Source organism: Pan troglodytes, chromosome 2 (assembly GCF_028858775.2).
Source record: "Pan troglodytes isolate AG18354 chromosome 2, NHGRI_mPanTro3-v2.0_pri, whole genome shotgun sequence".
In the NCBI taxonomy this organism is placed as follows: Eukaryota; Metazoa; Chordata; class Mammalia; order Primates; family Hominidae; genus Pan; species Pan troglodytes.
The window spans coordinates 201014366-201040503 of record NC_086015.1 but is presented as its reverse complement, the minus strand read 5'-3'; the positions used below and the strand labels follow the sequence as shown (position 1 = coordinate 201040503).

Genomic DNA, 26138 nt, shown 5'->3' with positions numbered 1-26138 from the left:
AAGAGAATGTCAGTGTAAACTGATGTTAACAGGAGCTTGAGGGGTAGCCCGAAGACAATGTCAGTGTAACTGATATTAACAGGAGCTTGAGGGGTAGCCCGAAGACAATGTCAGTGTAAACTGATGTTAACAGGAGCTTGAGGGGTAGCCCGAAGACAATGTCAGTGTAACTGATACTAGCAGGAGCTTGAGGGGTAGCCCGAAGAGAATGTCAGTGTAACTGATACTAGCAGGAGCTTGAGGGGTAGCCTGAAGAGAATGTCAGTGTAACTGATATTAGCAGGAGCTTGAGGGGTAACCTGAAGAGAATCTCAGTGTAACTGATACTAGCAGGAGCTTGAGGGGCAGACCGAAGACAATGTCAGTGTAAACTGACGTTAACAGGAGCTTGAGGGGTAGCCCGAAGAGAATGTCAGTGTAACTGATACTAGCAGGAGCTTGAGGGGCAGACCGAAGACAATGTCAGTGTAAACTGATGTTAACAGGAGCTTGAGGGGTAGCCCGAAGAGAATGTCAGTGTAACTGATACTAGCAGGAGCTTGAGGGGCAGACCGAAGACAATGTCAGTGTAAACTGATATTAACAGGAGCTTGAGGGGTAGCCCGAAGACAGTGTCAGTGTAAACTGATGTTAACAGGAGCTTGAGGGGTAGCCCGAAGACAATGTCAGTGTAACTGATATTAACAGGGGCTTGAGGGGTAGCCCGAAGAGAATGTCAGTGTAAACTGATGTTAACAGGAGCTTGAGGGGTAGCCCGAAGACAATGTCAGTGTAACTGATATTAACAGGAGCTTGAGGGGTAGCCCGAAGACAATGTCAGTGTAAACTGATATTAATAGAAGCTTGAGGGGCAGCCCGAAGACAATGTCAGTGTAAACTGATATTAGCTGTTATAAATCTTCATTTCAAATCGTAAGTTTCAAGGTCTTTAAATCAAATTCAGCATTTACCTTATGATATCATTCATCAGACCTTTTCATCACGAAACAATTTAATAATCAGTAGATGCACAGAATTTATATGTTCATTCAGGAAATATTTATTGAGCACCTAATATATCCCAGGAACTGTGGTAGGGATGGAGTGTATTAAGGTATATTAAGACAAAATAGAATATCCTTGTGTTCATGAAGCTTATAGTCTAGTAGTCCAACAGAAAAGAGATAATAAAAGAATAAACAAGCTGGGCACGGTGGCTCATGCCTGTAATCTCAGCACTTTGGGAGGCTGGGGCAGGAGGATTGCTTGAGCCCTGGAGTTAGAGACCAGCCTGGGCAGCACAGTGAGACCCTGACTCTACAAAAAAATAAAAAAATTAGCCACGTGTGGTGCATGCACCTGTAGTCCCAGCTACTCAAGAGGCTGATGCTTCCAGGAACCATGTTCATGCCACTGCACTCCAGCCTCGGCAACAGAGGGAGACTCTGTCTCAAAATAATTAAATAAATAAAAATAAAGAATAAAATTAAATTAAAAAATACAAAATAAAATAATAAACACCCAAATAAAACTACCATGATAAAAAAATTACCGTGACAACAGTAATACACTATGTATACTTCCTGGGCCTCCTTTTCATCAAACGTACTGGAGCTCCTGTCAGTTTATTTAACTGTCAAACTGTGGGCTGATTTAAGGGTAGTGGGCTGCCGAAAAGTCATGTTAAAGATGGGACATTTAAACAAATACCTGATAGATGAGTAGGAATTAATCAAGGGGTACATGCAGGGAGGGAAAGGCATTCTATGTAAAAGAAACAGCATTTGCAAAGGTCTGAGATGGGAAAGGGCTTATGATATCTGAAGAGCTGGAAACAATGCTGGTATGGCACAAGCCCAGAGAGGAGACTGGAGAGGGAGGCAGTAGAGCACGAAGGAGCTTCGAGGCCACGTTCGGACTTCACTCTAAGCAACGGGAGCCTTCTGAAGCAGTTTTGATAATATGAGGTTTTATTTAAAATACGACTCTTTTTGCACAGTGTTGGTTGGACACTATTTGGCAGACAAAGAAATGTGAGATGTGTTTTAAAGGCCGTCTAATTTGGAGGATCAGATATGAATAGTGAGAACTAAAACTTAAGTGAGTGTGTTTTGACAAACGGCCGAAGGGAATTTCAAGTTACGCACTAAGGGGATTTTGCTGTTGTTGTTTTTCTAAATTCCACTGTTTTGTTGACAAAAAAGTCTTGGCACTCAGACTTATACCACTTATTCCATGTGTTATTAAACCTTCGGTTTCCTAAACGGTTTTCAGTTTCAGTATGGTGTTTAATGCAGGTTCTCCCATCAGCCAGACAGATGTGGATTCCCAGCCTTGCACTTACTGTCTATGCGACATTGGACAAGTCACATTCTGGGCCTCAGTAATCATTTGTAAAAAGGTGATAAGTTTAACCTTCACTTTTAAGGTTGCTGTGAGGAGTAAATGAGATAATTTTGGTAAGTGTTTGGATCGTCGGAGGCTCTCAATATTTGTCTACATTTTTAACTTATTATTCGCTTCTTAGGCCAATTCACTTAAACTAAAACTCTAGAGTGTGATGATTGTATTCACGTATAAGACCGCCCAGTTAAAAGGTGCTTTATCCATCTCAAAGGAAATGAAGGTTGTGGAATACACAGCAATGCGAACAGACCACGGAAGCTGATGTAACGGGAATGTCATGCTGAGGCATGCAGCTCACGCAGCAGGATGCACCCTGGCAGCAGTTACTAGCACTGTAGGCACTAGACCTCTGAACATACTACTATGAAAACAATCACATAAAACATGATGGGGAAAGAAATTCTAGAAATGGTTAGAATTCTTTCGCAAGGCTAATAAGACGTTAAATAAACCTTCCATCTTATACTCCTTTTGAGCTGATGAAACAGGCAATAAGAGTAAGCCAGTGTTCAACACGATCAGCAGTTAATGTTTCCTTGGGTTTAAAAAGTGAACATGAAGGAATAATCTTGAGCTGTAAGTATTTAAAACCAAAGTGAAGGATTTTCAGTAGCTGAAAATACATCATAAAATTGGATGCCAAATATACGGCTGTGCAATCAGTGTCATGAGTCACCTTAACATACAGGTGACCCATGAGCCAAATTAATGAATAATAAAGTAAGTGCTCCTGGAATTAGACACATTTAAAACATGAATATTATGTTATGCCTCCATTCCCAGCACACACAAAGCCAATATGGTTCTCAAGGCAAATGTTTTCCTTTCGGTGGCACTGACAAAGATGTGAGCTGCAGAACTTTGAAACACTGGGTCAATCACAAATGGTCATGTGGGAAAATGGTTTAGTTCTTCATAAAGCATTTAGTAATGATGCTCATCATGTTTTATGGTATTTAGATAGTTTCTGAATAAAAAGTACAATCTCTAAACACAGAAATGCGAAACTCCGTTTTGTGCAAAACTCTTACCGTGCACAAGGCACTATCATCAGTGTGCTGAGACCTTCTGGATGGGAAGGGGCACTGGAGAGATGGAGAAAAATGAAGCCATGTCAGAAACAAACTACGCACACGTGTGACGTATTTCACGAATACACACACAAGGGAAGAGACATATTAAGACATACTTTTGAAGACGCTGACATAGAGGACCACATTCACAATCATCTGGAATTCATGCATTATAATAGTCAGTAAGTTGGTTCTGAGTACTGATCTTCTCCCAGAGTTTAAACAACTTCAAATACGATCTTATTGCCTAAAACCTTACAAAGCAAGGAGGGAACAGAAAGCTGGAGAGAGATGTAACAATAACATAAAGAACCTATGGTCATTTAGTGAGCCAGTGACAAACAAGAAGCCCAGAGTCATAATTTCTAGTCTAAGTATCTCTTCATTTTCTTTCTTAAGCAAAATGAAAAGTACAATTACAATTTTTAGAACTGTTTATGTTATTTTCCTGTGGAGCTTTAGTTTTCTTGAGAATGAATTACTTGAAAACAATCATCAAGAAGGAAATATTGGGGTAAAAAAGAAAACACACATTAAATTTATCAAACTTTGGTTGTCGAAAATGTGTTAGAATTATTACCAGGTGAAGAAAAGACAAGTGAACATGCTGGAGCCAATCTTTGAGGTATTATACAAATATATAATGTTCTAACATAAAAAAACAGAAGTAGTTCTATGTCTGATAAAACTTTTTAAAAACCTTTCTAATGGACAATTGAAAACATTTCAAACAATACACTTTTCCATACCAGAAACTCCTGTGCTTTAAAAACACTGAAAATTGTTGCTTGTAAAGCCCCACGTGTTAGGTTTTCAAATAACTTATTTTATGAAAAGCAAAGTCAAAATTCACATGAAACAACGCTTTTATGCATTTTTCAAGGAGGTAATGATCATAAATTAAAACAAACTGGGTCAGGTGCAGTGGAATTAAGTGCCTGTAATTCCAGCAGTTTGGGAGGCCGAGGCAGGTGGATTATGAGGTCAGGAGTTCGAGACCAGCCTGACCAACACAGTGAAACCCCATCTCTACTGAAAATACAAAAATTAGCCAGGCGTGGTGGTGCACACCTGTAGTCCCAGCTACTTGGGAGGCTGAGGCAGAAGAATCACTTGGACACGGGAGTCGGAGGTTGCAGTGAGCCAGTATCGCGCCACTGCACTCCAGCCTGGGTGACAAAGTGAGACTCTGTCTCAAAAAAAAAAAAAAAAGAAAAAGAAAAAACTGTTAGGTTTTTAAAGGGAAAATGGTTAATAAGAAAGCCAACTACAATAAAAACATTTAGTAAGCTTCATTTTAACAGATCAAAAGAGGTGTGTAGATTTTTAAAAGTTTAAGTGATTTATTTTCTGTTAATCTGTAAGAAAAATGTACTATTTGATATTATAAAATAAGTGTTATCATTGATAGCACTGAATCTGAAATCCTATGTAAGAGTCTTTTTTTGTTTAGTAGCCACTCCATTTACCTGTACCAGGTAAGGCTCCCAGGACTCTACACACAACGCTTCAAAAGTGGAGGAGACGGGGACGGTGCCTCTGGTGGGGGTCAGGGAGGGAAATATCATCTCTAGATGGATGTGTATAGCTGAAAAAAGCCTTGATCTATAGATTCTAGTAAACTCCTTGGCTTGTATCATCTCCCTCATAAGGAGAATATTGTGAGGTGGAAAAAGAAAAACGGCAATATTCCGAGCACTGAAAACATGACAATTACATGTAAACATTTCATTTCCATTGCAAAAATAATCAACTCCAAAGAAAAGGAGATTACATCAACTTACCTCACCATCTACGCCATCTAGGAGCGGGTGCTGTTTTTGTGGACTTTGTGATGCTTTTTGCTATATAATCCCAAAACCCCCCAAAAAAGGAAGTTGGTTAGAGCCTGGAACACTGCAAATAACAAATTCTATTTACTAAAATAATCACTCACATTAATTTTTTTACCTCTTGTTTATAGCATTTTTCTAGATTTACTAGTTAGAAAATGTTTAGATAGAAATTTTAAAAACTATACATATAACTACACAAACACATTTACAATCAGAATATTGACCTCTTACTCGATGAACTTATTCTCTCCCTCTAATGGCTTTAGTATCACTCGAATGCTAATAACTTTAGCTAGAAGCAGATCTCAGGTTTGTGTTTTCAACTGTCTATGGAAACTCTCTACTTGGAAACCCCACTCCACCTCATATCTGACACATTCAAAAACAAACTCACAATGTCCCATACTAACTGGCTATTTTCTCCAACGTGTGATGTCTAATAATCTAATAATAACATTATAGCATTGGTGTGGTCCCTGCTTTACAACGTGCTCTACTGTATGTCACTGTGTACACAGTATTTCAGTGATTCTTCTACTGTGTGAGATAAAATATCATCATCATATTCATTTAGAGATGAGAAAATCGAGAAGAGAGGTTATGCGGCACGTGCAAGGTCTCCAAGTTCGTCAGCAGCATAACTGGTTTGGGCCTGCCTTCCGACTGCAAAGCCTGCGTTCTTTCCACAATGCTAGACCCTCATTTGAAACCATCTTTCAGCCTCCAAACCTTGCTTTGGGAGCTTCTTTTTTTTCACCCTCTTCAGTGATTTATTCACCATCTGTGATTTATTCACCATCTCTCTTATAGGTAATTCAGCAAATCCATTTTATTATAGTAACAGGGGATATAGCATCTACCATACTAGTATTAAGCATTAGGTATATCCATAATAATTCTGAGACAGTTAATATTTAATAGTTAAATATCACACACAGGAGGAACCTAACAGCATAAAATGGCTCAGTAACTTTCTGAAAGTCAAGCGCACAGCAAGTGGCAAAGCTGGATTCAAATGCAGAGATTTCTGAATTCAGGCTCTTGTCACTGCAATACTGCCAACCCTCAGGACCCTTAGAAACCATCTGGTTTTTATGCCTTATTTTGCACCCCAGTCTAACTATTGCAATTTCCTTCTTCATTTTCCTCTTTCTAGTCTCTTTCTTCCTAACCAGTTCTAACGCAAGTCAATTAGTTTTTCAGAAGTCTCTCTCTTCTCATGTTTTTTCCTGCTTTGAAACTCAAGTGTTCTCTTTTACTTAATAGATCAAGATCCAACACTAATTTGACATTTAACCAAGACTCTCTACAAGTTGACTATCTCTTACTGGCTGTGTAACTTCTACAGAAGGCAAACTGAGTAAGTTAATTTATGCAAAACACATAGAACAGCACTTAAGATTCAGTGTTAACCATTATTACCGAGAGGCAGCACAGACTGTGCTCACAGAATAGGCTTCAGAGCCAACCTGCCTTGTTCTAATCACAGGATTTTAATCCTGCCACTTCCTGAGTATTTAATCTTAGTAAACTGTTATTCTCTCGAGCGTGTTTCCTTGTTCATAAAAAGAAAAAATGGGCTCTTTCCCTAAGCAGCCTGAGGTAATCTGTGAAAAATGGTTCGCTATTCACTTGACCCGGAGAACCCCACGAAATCATGCAAATCAAGAGGTTCCAATCTTCGTGTTCACTTTAAGAACACTCGTGGAACTGCTCAGGCCACCAAGGGTATGCATATACGAAAAGCCACGAAGTATCTGAAAGATGTCACTTTACAGAAACAGCGTGTACCATTCCGACGTTACAATGATGGAGTTGGCAGGTGTGCGCAGGCCAAGCAGTGGGGCTGGACACAAGGTCGGTGGCCCAGAAGGAGTGCTGAATTTTTGCTGCACATGCTTAAAAATGCAGAGAGTGATGCTGAACTTAAGGGTTCAGATGTAGGTTCTCTGGTCATTGAGCATATCCAAGTGAACAAAGCACCTAAGATGTGCCGCCGGACCTACAGAGCTCATGGTCGGATTAACCCATACATGAGCTCTCCCTGCCACACTGAGATGATCCTTACGGAAAAGGAACAGATTGTTCCTAAACCAGAAGAGGAGGTTGCCCAGAAGAAAAAGATATCCCAGAAGAAACTGAAGAAACAAAAACTTACGGCACGGGAGTAAATTCAGCATTAAAATAAATGTAATTAAAAGGAAAAAAAAAAAAAAAGAAAAAATGGTTACCTAAAGAGAGTTGGGAGAATTAAATGAGTAAATATATATAATGTACTTAAAATAGTACCTACTACATAATAAGCATTCAGTAAGTTTTAAGTACGATTATCATCATCTCAATAATTCATTTTTCCCATAAGTCTTCAATACAAACTCTCTAGGCCAGCTGGTGTTTCCTGCAAGTGCCATTATTTTAAATCTACAAATCACACAAGGCCATTCCCAGCTCCCATCCTGTTTAGATTTCCTCAGCCTAGAACGAACCCCCCTACACCATCATCCAGTCTTTTCTTCCTGGCTAAATCCTACCTACTCACTCTTCAGGGTCCCTATAATTTCTTTTTGAGGTCAATTCTGATGATACTTGTTCTCTAAGTCTTCTACTGTTTTGAATATAAAACTAGCACTTTCATTATAAGCTGCCTTATTTTCTGTTTTATTTGTGTTTATTTCCCTGATAAGGTCTAAGCTGTGCCTGGTGGGCAGGGCTTGTATTTTATGCATCTTTATATTCCTTGTACAACCAGCATTCCATAGAGGTCTATCAAGTCAAATGCACGAACCAAGTTAGGCTTTCAGAAGTCTAGGTTTGCCTCCTGATTAAGAAAACAAATGTACTATAAATGACCACATTGCTTAATCTTCCTAGACCTACAGCTTCCTCATCTGTGAAACCTGAACACCTCCAAATGACCTATTAAGAATAAACCAATAAAGTATTTCCGTTAGTTTCAAGAGAACTATATAAAAAAGTTTGTATGTAGTAACAAATCAAGCAGGGACTTAAGGGAAAGAGAAATGGTTAGACAAATTAGGAGACATAGTATGTATAGTATTAGATGACTTGTGTGAAAATACAATGACAGAGATAAAGGAGGACAAGAGAACATGGCCATTAGTACATTAACAATTCTTATGAGGGTTGAAAAGGCACAAAAAGAAGAAACATCTCAGGGCAGACAAGGTTTTGAGGGAGGGAGGTACCTTTGTGAACTTCTGCTTCTAGGAATATTAATTTTAGTATTTTCGCTATTGGTCAAAAGATTTGCCTACTTTTTTTTTTTTTTTTTTTTTTGAGGTGGAGTCTCACTCTGTCAACCAGGCTGCATGAAGTGCAGTGGTGCGATCTCAGCTCACTGCAACCTCCGTTTCCCGGGCTCAGACAATTCCTCCACTTCAGCCTCCTGGTTAGCTGGGATTACAGGCATGCACCACCACGCCCAGCTAATTTTTTAATTTTTACTTGAGACAGGGTTTTACCACGTTGGCCAGGCTGGTCTCAAACTCCTGACCTCAGGTGATCCACCCACCTTGGCCTCTCAAAGTGCCGGGACTACAGGCGTGAGCCACCACACCCGGCCAGATTTGCCTGCATTTTTATAGAAAACAAGAGACAAGGGAACTTGTTGGATGAAGAGGAATCAGGTGAGAAAGAGAGTTAAACGTCATCGCCAAGGGTCTGGTACATTCAGAAAAAAAGAGTTTATCAGGTAAAACAGTAAAACAGACATATGCATTGTACTTAAAGAAGATGGTCTCTAGTTAAAGTATGAAATACAGGAAAGTCTTCAGTGGACAAGAAAAATTCATTTAATCATTCAACAAATACTTATTGACCATTACTATGAGCTAAGACCTGCTAAGGTCTAGGGACACAGCAGTAAGTAAAACAGACATGGTTCTTACCTTCATGGAGTTTACAGATAAATGAGAGACAGATATTAAGTAAACAAAATTACAAATAATTAATTATGAAGAAAAAATGACGATTTCAGAACAAAAAGATAAGTAACACAGGTAAAATAAAATGACAACGTTTCAGGCACTACTATAGAAGCTGCAAAACGTTAAGAAATATTAATGGCGTTGTTAATTGAATGTGTGTGGAGAGCAGAAAGGAACAAATCAAAGTTCCTGCAAAGGATTAAGCCTGTGAGGCTAGCAAACTTTTGTTATTTACGAAAGCGAGGAAGCTGGAGAGAGGTCTGAGTAACAGTTTGCATCTGCACGGGCCTTTTATGGTTCACACAGCACTTTCACTTTCATCTTACTGATCTTTACTATGACACTAGAAATTGAGGAAATGGCAGCTGGATAGTAAAGTGACATGTCCAATGACAGATTTACCGTTAATAAGATAATCACTTGTACTGTCCTCATGCAGATAGACACAAGTAAAACAGACACTCTATTTAGTCAAGATTCCTTACAGAGAGAAAAATGGTCGACATTTTAATGGACAATAAAAACCAACGGGCCTGACCAAACAAATAAGCACTTAGCCAGTCAGCAGCTTGAACAGCATCATTCAAACGACTCACTTTGACAAAGTCCAGGACAGCATCTCTCTGGATCTGCTTGGTCCTTATTTTCTCCTCCTCATACTGCAGGGCAGCAAGCTGAGCCTCTCTCCGAGTGCGCTCTACTAACTGCTCCCTTCTCTGATGAAGTTCCAGGTCTGTGTGTGACAGCTGGAACCAAAGCGTTATTGTGCATACGAAAGTAAAAATGAGGATCACGTTACCAATATTCCCTATCAATTTAGGGAACTACTGTTGACCCATGCAACTTTTGCTTTGAAGTCACCTAGCATTGCTTGAAATGTGTTTATTGGCTAATCTTTTCCCATCTTTGCACGGTTCTTATATATATTAGGTTGGTGCAAACGTAATTGCAGTTTCTGCCATTGAAAGTGATGGGAGAAACTGCAATTACTTTTGCACCAAACTAATACTATAAAGCCATCATGAAGGTAAAGATTTTCTATCTAGTGTCTAAAAACACTGTTAGCAAGTATCACGTACATATGTTATATTAATCGATTGAGACAGCTAGTAATGCTTAAATATACCTGGCAATTAATGGCAATTTAAGTATTATAAAAGAAAAAAAATCTTAGTTTAAAAAGCAAAAATAAACACAACTACTAAACATTACCTGATTGTGACTTGCTGATAGTGACAGGAGGGAAGATGGCTCAGCTGGAACCCTGACCCAAAAAAGAAAAAAGAAAGAAAAAAACTCTTTGATAAAAAGACAAACAGATACATAAAAAACAAATGAAATTTTTATTGTAAATGTAGCTTTCTATTAATCAGTAGCAAACTGCCTAGTTAGCATTGAAGGAGTAGCTGCATTTTGTAAACCTAAGTCCAAGTCATTAAGTGAAACCAGAGGAAAATCTGATGCCTCCAACTCACGTTTCATGTGGTATCAACTGTCTACGTCAGCCAATACCAACAATACAGTTAATTGAGATCACCTTGCAAACAGTATCATTTCTTTATAACACAAATAACTATTATCTTTGTTACCACCATGATTAAAACACGATACATGTAAACTGAGATCCTTTTACATACAGTCATTTTTATCAACTACAGAACCTCGTAACTGTACTTATAAAGCACACCTGCTCTTATTTTCAATCGATGAAGCAATTTTAACACAGAAATAAAGATTCTGGTTTTTTTATTTTTAAGAAAAATACAAAGCCCTTTTTAATGCTTAAAAAAAAACAAAAAAAAGTAGTACTTCCTTCTCACTGCTATCAGTGTTAATTCTTATAGTTTACTATTTATCCTTTTCCTGAAACAGATTTCATTGCTCAAGTCTCTGTAACTCATCTTTGTGTCTGAAACTAAAACTGGCAAGATTAGTTACTGTCTGACGTTTAGGACGTGGCCTCCAAAACTATGATGATTAGCCTATCAGGCTGATCTACAGGCACTGAAATCAGTGTGCTAACTAGGGGAACCAAAAAAAACCCATCATCATGGCTCACTGCAGTCTTGACCTCCTGGGCTCCAGCCATCATGCCCAGCTGTCTTTGTTTTTTTTTTTTTTTTTTTAATTTTTCTGTGGCAATGAGGGTCTTATTATGTTGCCCAGGCTGGTCTCAAACTCCTGCCCCTCAAGCCATCCTCCCACCTCAGCCTCCTAAAGTAATTGGATTACAGGCGTGTGAGCCACTGCGCCCAGCTGTTTTTTGTTTTTGTTTTTTTTGTGGCCCAAGGTGGAGTGCAATGCCGTGATCATGGCTCACTGCAGATTCGACCTCCTGGCCTCAAGCGATAATATCGCCTCAGCCTTTCGAACAGCTGGCCTACAGGTGTGTGTCAACCAACCCAGGCTTATTTCTGCAGTTTTTGTAGAGACCGGGTTTTGCTAGGTTAACCCAGGTCGCTCTCAAACTCCTGAGCTTTCAAGTGATCCACCCACCGAGGCCTCCGAGTGCTGGGATTACGGGTGTGGGCCACCGCGCCACGCCCTGATTACACATTTAGAGTAACAGGAATTAACTGCAAATTTCTCCCTAGATTACTAATTTCACTGTTAAAATTTCCCATAGCTTTTAGCGGCCATCTGTAGATGAACTGAAACAAAACATAGAAAGGACCAAATAAACCAACTCAAGTGTGTTTATGTGCCCTAACCTGAACACTAAACTTTAAAAATGCTTTTCAATTTTTGTTTTGTTTTGTTTTGAGACAGAGTCTTGCCCTGTCACCCAGGCTGGAGTGCAGTGGCACGATCTCGCTCACCACAACCTCCACCTCCCAGGTTCAAGAGATTCTTCTGCGTCAGCCTCCTGAGTAGCTGGGATTACAGGTACTCGCCACCACACTCGGCTGATTTTTGTATTTTTAGTAGAGACGGGGTTTCACCATGCTGGCCAGGCTGGTCTTGAACTCCTGACCTCAGGTGATCCACTCACCTCAGCCTTCCAAAGTGCTGGGATTACAGGTGTGAGCCACCGTGCCCAGCCGCTTTTCAATTTTTTAATACACACCTTCTTTCTACTTTCTTAAGCACTTTCTAGTGCTTAAGAAATATTGCTTGAATGAATGACAGTAGCACCCTCCCCCGAAAAAGCATGGAATACTGAGACATAAAAAACAAAAATGCAGATAACATGTATGTATCTCCTTTAAATCTTCTTTCTACCTATGTTTCTTTCTTTCTTTCTTTCTTTCTTTTTTTTTGACAGAGTCTCATCTCACTCTGTTGTCCAGGCTTGAATGCAGTGGTGCGATCTCAGCTGAGACCTCCACCTCCCAGAGTTAAGCAATCCTACCTCAGCTTCCCAAGCAGCTGGAACTACAGGTGTGCACCACCATGCCTGGCTAATTTTTGTCTATTTTTGGTAGAGATGGGGTTTCGCCATGTTGCCCAGGCTGGTCTCGAACTCCTGGGCTCAAGCAAACCACCCACCTTAGCCTCTCAAAGTGCTGGGATTACAAGTACATATATTCATTTACCCTCTTTTTACAATACTTCTCTAAAAAGCCAGTAAACCCATTGTTTCCACTTTATCTCATTACTGTATTTTGCACCCAATCCAATCTGCGTCCCGTCCTTTCAGTTTCACTAAAACTGTTCTTTCACCTCACAAGTTTGTCAATGATCTTGACATCCCCAAATCCAATAGCTATTTCTTAGTCCTCCCCTTATTAAACCTATCAGCAGGGCCGGGTGCAGTGGCTCACGCCTGTAATCCCAGCACTTCTTTGGGAGGCCAAGGCGGGCGGATCACAAAGTCAGGAGATAGAGACCATCCTGGTCAACATGGTGAAACTCCGTCTCTACTTAAAAAATACGAAAAACTGGCCGGGTGTGGTGGTGCGCGCCTGTAGTCCCAGCTACTCAGAAGGCTGAGGCAGGGGAATCGCTTGAACCTGGGAGGTGGAGGTTGCAGTGAGTCAAGATCGCGCCACTGCACTCCAGCCTGGCGACAGAGTGAGGCTCCATCTGGGAAAAAAAAAAACAAAAAACCTATGAGCAGTAAGTGATGTTGTTCATTCCTCTCTATACTTCTTCAAACACTGTTTTCAAGGCTAGGCACAGTGGCTCATGCTTTTAATCCCAGCATTTTGGGAGGCCAAGGCGGGAGGATCTTGAGTCCAGGAGATCAAGGCTGCTTATGAGCTATGATGACACCACTGCACTCCAGCCTGGGTGACAGAGACCGTGTCTCAAAAAACCAAAAACAACAACCATTCTCATTTAGCCTCTAGGACACCACCCTCTTTCTCCTATCCCCATGACCACCCCGCTCAGTTTGTTTTTCTGGTTGTTCAAGCCCTAATTCTTGCCACCTTACTCCAAACTCATAAATCTAACTGCTTACTTGATAATTCCACTTGGATGTCTTGTAGGTACCTGAAATAGAACATAACCACAGCAGAACTCTCATCTCACATCCCAGATTTGTCCTGCTTTACTCAGACTCCTGGGTGTTTCTTGAATACACCAAAAGCATGTTCCTACCTCAGAACCTCCACCTAGAATGTTTCACCCCTAGACATCCATAATGTTTGCTCTTTTTCAGGTTTCTACTGAAATATTATCATGGCATCTAACATTACTTGCACTCTTCCCTCACCCTACCATCTCTTTTATCCTGCTTTATTTTTCTTCATAGCACCTAGCAGTACCTGAAACATGCTTGTTACATATATTTGTCTACATCCACTAAAAAGTAACTCTAAAATATCAGGGATTTGGAACAGAGACAGAACCACTATAGTGCTTAAGAAATATTGCTTGAATGAATGACAGTAGCACCCTCTCCCGAAAAAGTGTGGAATATTGAGACATAAAAAACAAAAATGCAGGTAACATGTATGTATCTCCTTTAAATCTTGAACTTACTTGAGCTAAGTAAACCAGACTTTTATCTCTATAAGGCAGACTTTTTTTTTTTCTTTTGAGATGGCGTATCTGTTGCCCAGGCTGGCGTGCAGGGGCACAATCTCAGCTCACTGCAGCCTCTGCCTTCTAAGTTCAAGCAATTCTCCTGCCTCAGCCTCCCAAGTAGCTGGGATTACAGGTGCATGCCACCATGCCCAACTAATTTTTTGTATTTTTAGTAGAGACAGGGTTTTGCCATGTTGGCCAGGCTGGTCTTGAATTCCTGACCTTAGGGGATCCACCTGCCTTGGCCTCCCAAAGTGCTGGGATTACAGGTGTATTACACCCAGCACTATACAGGTAATACAGGTGTATTACACCCGGCCAGGATAAGGCAGACTAAACTGCCTTCTCTGTTTTTCTTTATTTACAAAATCACATAATTAATGTGAGTAGCTTTTCTGGCTTTGTCTATATAACATGAAACAAAAAAACTTCCAGGTTTTATCTAAATGTTAATTCTATATTGCTTCTTATAGAAGCTATAACACACTTTACAGAACCTAGTCTGGTATTATCATCTCTCCTGAACTAAAATGCTATTCAAATTATAAGTAGGCCCTATAATTTTTTTTTTTTTTAAGACAGAGTCTTGCTCTGTCACCCAGGCTGGAATGCAGTGGTGCAATCTCGGCTCACTGCAACCTCCACCTCCAGGGTTCAAGCGATTCTCCTGCCGCAGCCTCCCAAGTAGCTAGGACTATAGGTGCAAGCTACCACACCCGGCTAATTTTTGTATTTTTAGTAGAGATCAGGTTTCACCATGTTGGCCAGGCTGGTCTGGAACTCCTGAGCTCAGGTGATCTGCTGGCCTCGGGCTCCCAAAGTGCTGGGATTACAGACATGAGCCACTGCACCCAGCCCATAAAAAATTATTTTAACAATTTTTTTAAAACATATTTTTTGCTAGTTTCAATTTCAAATTTACATAATCCATCTTGGCAAATACTACAAAACATTCACACTTTTTATTTATTATATCTCCCTATGTTTATGATCTCCCAGTAGGGTAGACTCTATGTGGGTAGCGGTAGGGGAGTGGTAGGTGGGAAGAAATGTATGTGTTGGATGAGGGTGGGGGAAAAGAACTGGAAGAAAAAAACGGGTAAGCAAGCTTTCCTTTTCAGCTCACTAGCAGAGGATTCCTTATGCTCACTCAATGTTTTTGAGTTGCTGTAACTGACAGACTGCTGAGGTAGAGTCTTTTTGTTAACATGTTATTCAGATTAGAGACAAGTCTTGCTGGTCTGAGAGCTGTCAGTCATTCTGAGGCGACTGTGTCTCTTTAGGTTCGAATTCAACATTTCACTTGAATGTAAGCTCCAGGAGGGCGGGAATTTTGACTAAGTTCATAGCTATATCCCAACATCTGGAAAGGAACTTGGCACATAGTAGATATTTCACAAATACCGGCTAATTAAAAACATGAAGTATATATTGATCCTAGAGCCTAACTGGTTACTAGGATCAAGTATGGAGTTCTTATCCAAGGACTGTGCTATGGAACCCCGAGTTAAACAGTAATCATGGCTGGGTGCAGTGGCTCACACCTGTAATCCCAGTGCTTTGGGAGGCCAAAGCAGGAGGGTTAGTACTTCAATCTGGGAGTCTGAGACCGGCCTGGGCAACATAGGGAGATTTCTGTCTCTACTAAAAATAACAAAAAATTTGCTGAGTATGTAGCACGCGCCTGAAGCTGCAGCTACTCCAGAGGCTGAGGTGGGAGGATTGCTTGAGCCTGGGAGGTAGACGCTGCAGTGACCATGATCACAACACTGCACCCCAGCCTAAGGCAACAGAGCAAGACCCTGTCACAAAACAAAACAAAACAAAACATGTAATCCTAGCTTTAGTTTCCAGCACTGTGGCAGACTAAACGCCCTGAATGACTCTTCCAATGGAAATAACCAAAATGCTGAATAAAATAAAACAAGCTTTTAAAATGTACTGCTAAGGTGCCATGAAAATAAAGAATCCACAGACCTTCAAAAAGAAGTAAAAACAGGAACTCTGGACTAAGACGCGGTAGGCAGACTTTTGGCTTCCATGATCTCGGTCCCTGGCCTTACTCTAGTGAATGCTGTTGTATTACATTAAAAAAAGGCTTTGCAGATGAAATTAAGGTTACTAATCAGCTGGCCTTAAAATGGGGAGATTATCCAGGTTGACCTAATATAATCACGAGCCCTTAAAAGCAAAAGAATTTGCGAGATGTGGCAGAAAGGGAAGTAAGAAAGATTCCAAACGTAAGGAGGATTTGGCCTGTCATTCCTGGTTTGAAGATGGAGGGAGCCGTGAAGAAGGAATGTGAGTGGGCTCTAAACACCAAGAATGGCCACCAGCTGGCAGCCAGGAAAATAATGGGGACCTCAGTAATGGGGACCGGTAACTGCATCAAACTGAATTCTGCCAAGATGTAGGAGCGTGAAAATGAATTCTCCTCCACAGTCTCCACATGAGAATCCAGGCCAGCCGATACCCTGACTTTGGCCTCTAAGTAGAGAACCCAGCGGGGCCTGCCCAGGCTCCATCCTCCAGAAGTATAATATAATAAAGAGGTGTTGTTCTAAACTGCTAACTCTGTAACACAAGCAACAGAAAACTAACACATAAGGTAACTGAGTGAAAGAGCCAGCTTTTACCTTGAGGGTTTCTACTAAATCCTGGAGCTCTTGAGCTTCACCTATGATGGATGCAGGACGTGAGAGGGGCAGGAGATATAAAACGCAGGCCCACTCAAGGTGGGGAACGTAACTGGAAACTCCTGCATAAAACTGGAATCTCAAAAGACTACACTCTCAATAAAAGGACACATGGCAACTGAAAAGACATTCTGAAATAAATTTCAAAGCATACCAAATTTAATTAAATCTCCATGAGTTAAGTGATAAGAGTATAAATGTCACAGTGATGAGATGTCTGTCTTTTTTCTCCCTACACATTTATTCCATCTATAGCTCAGTCCCCCGAGTTACCTTTAATACCTTGTCAAGTATAAGAACTACGTAAATTCACCGTCACTTAAGAATAGGTGTACCAAGACTTCATAAAACCAGAAGGCAAAGAACTAAAGGCTGAAATTTCCAACTACTGTGAAATTCTTCATGGCAAGAAACATTCTGGAATTCAAGAATGAGAAGCAGTGCTCTAAACGATCAAGCTAATTTTCAAAATATTCTTTTTTTGTTTTTTTTGAGATGGAGTCTCAGTCTGTAACCCAGGCTGGAGGGCAGTGGTGCGATCTCGGCTCACTGCAACCTCCACCTCCTGGGTTCAAGCGATTCTCCTGCCTCAGCCTGGAGACTACAGGCGTGTGCCACCTGTAGCTGGAATTACAGGCGTGTGCCACCACACCCAGCTATTTTTTGTATTTTTAGTAGAGACGGCATTTCACCACGTTGGCCAGGCTGGTCTCGAACTCCTGACCTCAAATGATCCACCTGCCTCAGCCTCCCAAAGTGCTGGCATTACAGATATGAGCCACCGCACAGGGCCTAATTTTCAAAATATTCTGAGAGGCACCAAGTACAGTGGAAAGAGTGTATTAACGGAGACAGGACTGGTGATACATATCACTGTCTCTGACTATTTCTCTCTGTTATCCAGTCAAAAATGTAAGTTAAAAAAAATTAGAACTCTCGAAATTCGTTTTTTGTATTTTGTATTTTTTTTTTTTTTTGAGACAGGGTCTCACTCTGTTGCCCAGGTTGGACTGCAATGGCACAAACTGGGTTCACTGCAGTCTCAACCTCCCAGTTCGAGCGATCCTCCCACCTCAGCCTCTGAGTTGCTGGGACCACAGGCATGCACCACCATGCCAGGCTATTTTTTTTTCTTTTTGTAGAGGGGTAGAATGATGCTCAGACTGGTCTCAAACTCCTGGGCTCAAGCAAGCCTCCCGCCTTGGCCTCCCAAAGTGTTGGGATTATAAGTGTTAGCCACTATGCCCAGTCCTGAAATTCTTTTAGCCCTTTTTGTGCACGAATCCATATAGCTTCACCACAAAATCTCATTGCTACTAAGTATCTTCAGATCGATTAACTGTGTAGGTAATGATTTAGATGGTCTCAATTTAGAATCAAATCAGTTTTTACCTTTTCTATGGCATGAGTACAAAAAAGCACACCGTCGCTCAGTTCTAAATACATGCCATATAAACATCTTTATTACACACAGATCTGCATAAAACCAAAATTACTTTATGCTCTCATGATTAAGACAGAAACAAATTAAGTAGAATTGGTTTTTCAAACCTGTTTTGATGTAAATATCTTCTCATATCTTCTGTTTTTTGAAACTCCCTAATGGCTACTGGCTTTACTGGTGAACCCTAGGCCAGAGGACAGAAATAAATAAATTTAGTATATTAATCCAGAACACTGCGATTACATAGTTCACATCCAATTTGTCATTTAATTTATATATTACACTAAAAAATATTTTAATAGACTCTTCAAATGTAAACTTTAAGTTTAAAAGCATCATATGCTATACTGCTGCTTTAATAAACAAAAACATTCACAATCCACAAACATTTATTTTATTTTATAAGAAAGTAGATTTCCTTCTCACTGTATTATATACATTACAGTGACCAAGCACAGTAATATTTACTGAATAATAAGATGTTAGAATTAGAAAGGAACCGAAGAGGTCACTAACAGACTTCCATTTAGGACAGAAATTCCCACCTACCCTACCCTGACATTTGCTCAGTTTCTCTTGAATATTTCTGGTAATAGTGAGTTCACTGGGCAGATTACATTTCTTTATTTATCCATCACAACAAATTGTCTCTTATCATACTCATACAAACAGTCTTGAGTGTGTCGGTGAATATCAAGATAAAACAAAAAGTAATTTCTATTTATGGTAAAATACCGTATTTAAAAGGAAAATATTATTGGCAATTTTACTTATCTACAAACCAAAGAGTAAAAGGTCAATTTCAAAAAGTATTACTGAGGAAAATTAAACTGGTTTAAAATACAGACCACGCACTGAAAAATAAAATTATAAATCAAAGGTAGAGGATTAAAGGTTATCAAAGGAAAACCTATAGAAGCAATACAATCTTGTTTCAACACCAAAAATAATCATCAAAATGGTTATTCATCAAGGGAAAAATAAGAAAACAACTTTCCCAAAAAGGATATCTACAAATCAAACATAAAACTACTTACCATCTACTTCCAAGAAATAGCATCTACCTCCAAGAAATAGGTATATCACACATCATTAGAAACTTTTGGTGAGTTACTTCAAAGGGCTAACAACTGACTGTCTTAAAGTCTGGACATGAGATCCCAAATAATAAACTACAATTCTACAACTCTGATGCAAAAATAATTTTTCTAATTTTAGTGAATACACCATTTTAAAATTTTTGTTTATTTGGAGACAGAGTGTCGCTATGTTGCTCAGGCTGGTCTCAAACTCCTGGGCTCAAGCAGTCTTCCTACTTCAGCCTCCCAAGTGGCTGAGACTACAGGAATGAGCCACCAGGCCAAGCTATACCACTTTAAAAAATAAACACAAATCTCTCCTAGGACGTTATATCAGTGACTTACCATCCTAGTTTTTTTTTTTTTTTGGATACAGAATCTTGCTCTGTCACCTAGGCTGGAGTGCAGTGGCACAATCTTGGCTCACTGCAATGTCCGCTGCCCAGGTTCAAGTGACTCTCGTGCCTCAGCCTCCCGAGTAGCTGGGATTACAGGCACCCGCCATGACACCCAGCTAAGTTTTTTTTTTAAATATATATTTTTAGTAGAGACAGCGTTTCTTCATGTTGGCCAGTCTGGTCTCAAACTCCTGACCTCAAGTGATCCACCTGCCTTGGCCTCCCACAGTGCTGGGATTACAGGTGTGAGCCACCACGTCCAGCCCCATCCTAGTTTTATGATACTGCAATTATCTAAAATTATTCTAAGAGGCACATGAAATTTTCATGACAAAATGAATGTGACATTGGTTTAATTAAAAAAAAATCATACCATGTTCAGACAGGAATGGTCTATGTATGTGACAAGTATTATAATAAAATTAAATAATAGTAGAGTGTTTAACACCTCACATAGGTTAGTTTTTAACATTCCATTTTTAGATAGTGTTCAGGAAAATAAAAAGATACTTCACTGGTTGTGAAACCATCTAAAATAATGCTGCCTCATCACATTTTCACAGATGCTAAATTTTACGAAAGCTTTATGACACTGAAGTCATAAAGACTACCATACGTAACAGGCAGCCAGAATTTTAAAAATATTATTACAAAACAATACAATGAATTAAAGAAATACTATTTTTTTATAGTAGTATAATAGGCATTTTCACTTTTAGTAGAGATACTCCATTTATACAGCCTAAGTAACCATAACATGATCAAAGAGAAAGACCAGGAAAAAAGAAAATGAATTCCTTTAAGGATTATAATGTGTCATTGTTAATTTTATTGCAAAATAGTTAGTTGCCCCTTGCTCCAGCAGCCTCAACAAGTAGTTTCATCAGTCACCTAGTACACTGCTATCTCTGGGCTGTAGGACTTTGACTTATATAATTTTATCCAACTTTAAATACAAGTGTGTCTCTTTACCAACAAAAAATACGGTGTTCAAAAGTATTCAGATAGGAAAAACCAAGGCCCTTTTTTTTAAAAAAAAGAATGATAATACTGGCTGGGTGCGGTGGCTCACACCTGTAATCCCAGCACTTTGGGAGGCTGAGGCGGGCAGATCACCCGAGGTCAGGAGTTTGAGACCAGCCTGGCCAACATGGTGAAACCCAGTCTCTACTAAAAATATAAAAATTAGCCGGGCATGGTGGCAGGTGCCTGTAATCCCAGCTACTCGGGAGGCTGAGGAAGGACAATCACTTGAACCTGGGAGGCAGAGGCTGCAGTAAGCCGAGATCGTGCCAAGGCACACCAGCCTGGGCGACAGAGTGATTCTGCTTCATTAAATAAAGAATGATAATATCACTCTACAACATGTCCCACTTGAAATGATTATTCTCTATTTCTTTTTTTTTCTTTCCTTTTAGCTGTCTCAGACCAAAGAGATTCTTCTCTATTTCTAAAAGGATAATACATCATTCTCTAAAAGGGCCCAAGTGTTTCTCAAATAATCACTGCTTAGAGCCTGAAACCAGCTCCAGACATCAACATCACATCCACTAAAGTGAAGCCATTTTATTATGCTGACAAGATAGACTGAAGAATGCTATTCTATCTGAGACCCTTGGGGAACTGGCAGAGATTCTGTAGTGGGCTGAATGCACATTTGTTTTCTAAGGCAATTCAATGCTCCACTTAAGAGATACCCAAGAACTTTAATAGCAAACAATTTACGTTCTGTGTGACTTAGCACAAAAGCTCCAATATAATTCAGCATATTATAAAAATTCTATGGTTAAGTCTGCATGTTGCCACAAAAGTCAACTTTTTGGTTTAACTGTTAATTAACTACTGACCAAACTATGATTTATCAGTTAGTAACAATAAAAAAGCAATAAAAACAACAATGAAAAGCATCACTGTATTTTTCTTTGTACTTTCTTCCAAGGCCTTAACAGTACCTAGACTTCTTTTATTCCTCCTGCAAAATTCTGAAATCTTTCTTCTTGTTTGAAAAATAAACCTAAAGCCTACTTGAGGCTGCTGTCTGAGTTTTCTGAATAAATCTGAAAAACTCAGGACTGAAATCAGAAGTGAACATAATGAAAACAATTAGGCTTCAGTCAACAAATCACTGATATAACAAAACTTTATACTATTATGAATTATTTTTATGAAGGGATAGCAACATATTTAGGCTTCAATCTGTGTCCTACCTCATGAGAGATTCGCCGCTGTTCAATATACGCCATGAACTGCGAACTAAGGCTGTCTGGGTCTGGTCCCCTGGGCTGTCTCACCTCGGCCTCCTCTTCCTCTGCGGTGCAGCTGTCTATGTAGTCAATCTGATCCAGATCATGTTCCACTGTATACACCACACACACACCCACACACACACACACACCAGAAAAAAAATTCAAATTAGATAGCCAATAAAAGACATTTACTTATTTCCTTTTCCCCATGATTTTCTATTTTGAAAGTGGGAGGGATGATAAAAACTTTAAATTACTTAAGTCTTTTTTTTTTTTTTACCCATTTTATGTCCAAGGTTGGTGGCTCTTGCCTGTAATCCCAGCACTTTGGGAGGTGGAGGTGGTGAGTGGATCACCTGAAGTCAGGAGTTCAAGGCAAGCCTGACCAATATGCTGAAATCCCGTCTCTACTAAAAATACAAAAATTAGCTGGGCTTAGTGGCACACGCCTGTAGTCCCAGCTACTCGGGAGGCTGAGACAAGAGAATTGCTTGAACCCGGGAGACAGAAGTTACGGTGAGCCAAGACCATACCACTGCACTCCAGCTTGGGTGACATAGCGAGACTCCGTCTCAAAAACAAAAAAAAAAATTAAATTAATTTTACTTATATTTTGTTTTGTTTTTTTGAGACACGGTCTCCCTTTGTCATCCAGGCTGCAGTGCAGTGGTGCAATCTTGGCTCACTACAACCTCTGCTTCTCACGTTCAAGCGATTCTCCTGCCTCAGCCTCCCGAGTAGCTGGGATTACAGGTGTGCACACCACGCCCGGCTAACTTTTGTTATTTTTAGTAGAGACGGGGTTTCACCATGTTGGCCACACTGGTCTCCAACTCCTGTGCTCAAGCGATCAGCCCACTATGGCCACCCAAAGTGCTGGGATTACAGGCATCAGCCAACGTGCCTGGCACACAAGTGTTTATTATTTAGTTCATGGCCACTCACAAAAATAAGCTCCAGAAAACCTTAGTCCTAATTCACTAAAGAATGTAGCAATTGATGATAATTATTGAAATAGAGACCTCTACCATTTTTCTTTGGACAGCCCCTTTCTGTTTTAAACACAGTAGTTTCAGTTTGTGAGACAAAGAGCGAAGACCAATTTTTAAAGACTGAAAGGTGCATCTTTGTGTTTTCGTGTTTTAGGTCTGGGGCTTAATATCTCCGTGAGGAGATGGCAGGTGGGAAACCGAACACAGTCAACTCAAGAGAAAGTCAAAGGCCACACACAAAAAAGAGAAAAGGTAGGAGTAAACTGGACTTGAGAAAGAGTTTCTGACTACTATCTCCCTTCCTGTAATTGTTGTCAATTAAGCAGAAACAAAAAAGATCAGAACAAAGATTGTCCTATTTGGAAAACTATCTGCTAGAGGTCAGCAATGTAGATATTTTATAATAGTTTATGGATGGGAAGGGATTCATTTGAGGAGTTTCTTCTTCTCAAAATGCTTTAGGGTGAGGAGACCTATATAAATTATTTTTAGCCACATCTTGTTCATCTGTTAAGTTTGGGAATCCCCCATTATTTTTAAGTTTAAAAGTAATGAAACAACTACTTAAAATGGCACACTAGAAAAAAAAACTTCCTACTAAGATAGTTTTTCCAGAGATGCATTAAACCACAACCCGTTACTTCATGACGTTCTACAGGCTGCCTAAAAATCGCAGTTGCTGGAACAGTGAACTTGGGGAAGCCTATTTCTCAATTTAGTCTTCTGACTCAATTATTGATAAATAATTCTGTGAATACAATTAATATAAAATTGAATTTTGAGTTATTAGAGTTTTATTAATAGCTAAAAAAGATGAAAAGGTTCTAAGTTTACATCCACATTAGAAACCAGGTACATAAATGCATTTTTTAAATGTGCTAAAACTTTTCTGACTAAATTAATGGTTTATATTAAGATGATTTCTGAAGAAAGTAACTTTACTTCTTCATACAATCTAGACCAGTGTGGCCAAAGAGAAAAATAACACAAGCCATGAAGGTGAACCACATACGTCGTTTGAAATTTTCTAGTAGCCATATTTTTTAAAGTAAAAGAGGCAGCATTAATTTTAATATTTTACATTGTCTAATATGTCTAAATCACTTCAACATATAATCAATGCAAAATATTACTATTTTACACGCTTTTTTTCAAATGAAGTCTTCAAAATCTGATGTGTATTTTATACTTACAATACATATCAATTTGGAAAAACCACATTTCTGATTTTTTTTCGAGATACAGTCTCATTCTGTCACCCAGGCTGGAGTGCAGTGGCGTGATCTTGGCTCACTGCAACCTCCGCCTCCCGAGTTCAAGTGATTCTCCTGCCTCAGCCTCCCGAGTAGCTGGGATTACAGGCATATGCCACTATGCCCTGCTTTTTTTTTTTTTTTTTTTTGGTTTTTAGTAGAGATGGGGTTTCACCATGTTGGCCAGGCTGGTCTCAAACTCTTGACCTCAAGTGATCCACCCGCCTCAACCTCCCAAAGTGTTGGGATTACAGGCATGAGCCACCACTCCCAGCCTAAAATACACATTTCAAATACTCAATAATTATCACGTGGCTAGTGGCTATCATACCGGCACAGATCTCAACATTATTTTAAGTCTTAAATAAACTGATGGAGAAAGATACCTCATATGAGAGAAACACTTAAAAGACAACTACTGAAATGTAAATGAAATGGTAACAACAGGAGTAAAGAATCTAAGATGGTAAGGAAAAGGACAGCAAACCATTTAATTGAAATCGTCGCTGAGAAATGAAAGCTCTCCTCGGATAAGCAATAGGTTTCTGGAAAATCAAAGTTATTTTCCATTATAACTGGCCCTCAAAATTTAAATATGAAATTAAACATTAAACATTAAATTCAAACCAATTCAAGCAATACAGAATTGAATGCGAAAATCAAGAGTCTGCTTCAGAAGTATAAGCAAGTACAGAGAGTGCTGCTTGCTAACGAACTACAAATTCTTTAATGTCAGAATAAGGAAAACTGTGATTCAGATGACCTTGAAGAGCATCTGACAATTCCAGGTGAAGAAAAGGTAAACACTGAAAAAAAAAAAAAGGACTAAATTCCTAAAAGAGATCAAATAATGACCACAGCAAGAATCTTAAAAAGGGAGAATGGTACTTCAAAAGGTCGTGGTTAAATCCAGATTAACAAAGATCTGCTCCAGGTGTACTGTCTCTAATAAAGTTTCCTCCCAAAATAAAAACAAGGGAGAAATAGTGTATTTTAACTCTGACTGAAACCAGAAATCATAGTTTCATCCCAATGGAAAATAGTATTTTTCAATCATATATGAAAAGAAGTCTTTAAAAGAAGAGTGAAGAAGCTATAGATACACCAACAAAAGGAGTGGGTATGAAAAAGACAACTTTAAAAAGTTAAATGGTCGCAAACACTTTAGCTGTCACCGGAATTATGTTTACCTCCGCCGTTTGTTACTACTAAACTGCCGCGGTTCTCTTGGTACTGGCTTTCTCTTCGTAGTCTTTGTTCTTTAGTAATCTCTGCTACTCGAAGAGGCAGATCTGAAAATTCATCTGTAGGCTTAAAAAAGAAGCAGAAACATTAAAAACAATCATTTTAGAGCCTGGCAGATCATGCCTGTAATCCATGCGCTTTGGGAGACCAAAGCAGGAGGATCACTGGAGGCCAGGAGTAGATTAGCTAGGTGTGCTCACACATGCCTGTAATCCTAATACTTGGGATCTTGAGGCGAGACGATCGCTTCAGCCCAGGAGTTCGAGGCTGCAATGAGATAGGATTCCACCACTGCATTCCAGCCTGTGCGACAATGCGAGATCCTATTTCAAAAAAATAAAAATCTGGCCTGGAGTGGTGGCTGATGCCTATAATCCCAACACTTTGGGAGACCAAGGTAGGAATGACAAGCCCAGGAGTTTGAGACTAGCCTGGGCAATATAGGGAGAGCCCGTCTCTAAAAAAAATTTTTTTTTAATTAGCCAGGCATGGTGGCATAAGCCTGTAGTCCCAGCTCCTCAGGAGGTTTAGGTGGGAGGACTGCTTGAGCCATGGTCGTGCCACTGCACTC

The 26138-nt window shown here is 39.7% G+C and overlaps 2 protein-coding genes across 29 annotated transcripts in view; one reads left to right on the top strand and one right to left on the bottom strand.

Moving 5' to 3' along the window:
• Nucleotides 1–26138, bottom strand: part of LRCH3 (leucine rich repeats and calponin homology domain containing 3) — a 104045-nt gene that overhangs the window by 30160 nt on the left and 47747 nt on the right. For 20 of the 28 annotated variants that reach the window (XR_010155426.1, XR_010155428.1, XR_010155427.1 and 17 more), the window contains exons 8-14: nucleotides 25513–25633; nucleotides 22039–22187; nucleotides 18462–18538; nucleotides 10453–10504; nucleotides 9837–9986; nucleotides 5243–5302; nucleotides 3417–3470 (exon numbers count right to left, since the gene is read on the bottom strand). Coding sequence is in view for 14 of the 28 variants with exons in the window: in XM_054682513.2 (XP_054538488.1) it covers nucleotides 3417–3470; nucleotides 5243–5302; nucleotides 9837–9986; nucleotides 10453–10504; nucleotides 18462–18538; nucleotides 22039–22187; nucleotides 25513–25633 (663 nt within the window). In the remaining 14 variants the exon portion in view is untranslated. Of the gene's footprint in view, nucleotides 1–1928; nucleotides 2412–3416; nucleotides 3471–5242; nucleotides 5303–9836; nucleotides 9987–10452; nucleotides 10505–18461; nucleotides 18539–22038; nucleotides 22188–25512; nucleotides 25634–26138 lie in introns of those variants that run through there. The other 8 variants (XR_010155436.1, XR_010155437.1, XR_010155438.1 and 5 more) reach the window with 2 other exon arrangements.
• On the top strand, nucleotides 5424–9375 carry LOC107970892 (large ribosomal subunit protein uL22-like). Its single transcript, XM_063806556.1, has one exon. It carries the CDS (start codon nucleotides 6910–6912, stop codon nucleotides 7462–7464), a length of 555 nt encoding a protein of 184 aa, XP_063662626.1. The 5' UTR covers nucleotides 5424–6909; the 3' UTR covers nucleotides 7465–9375.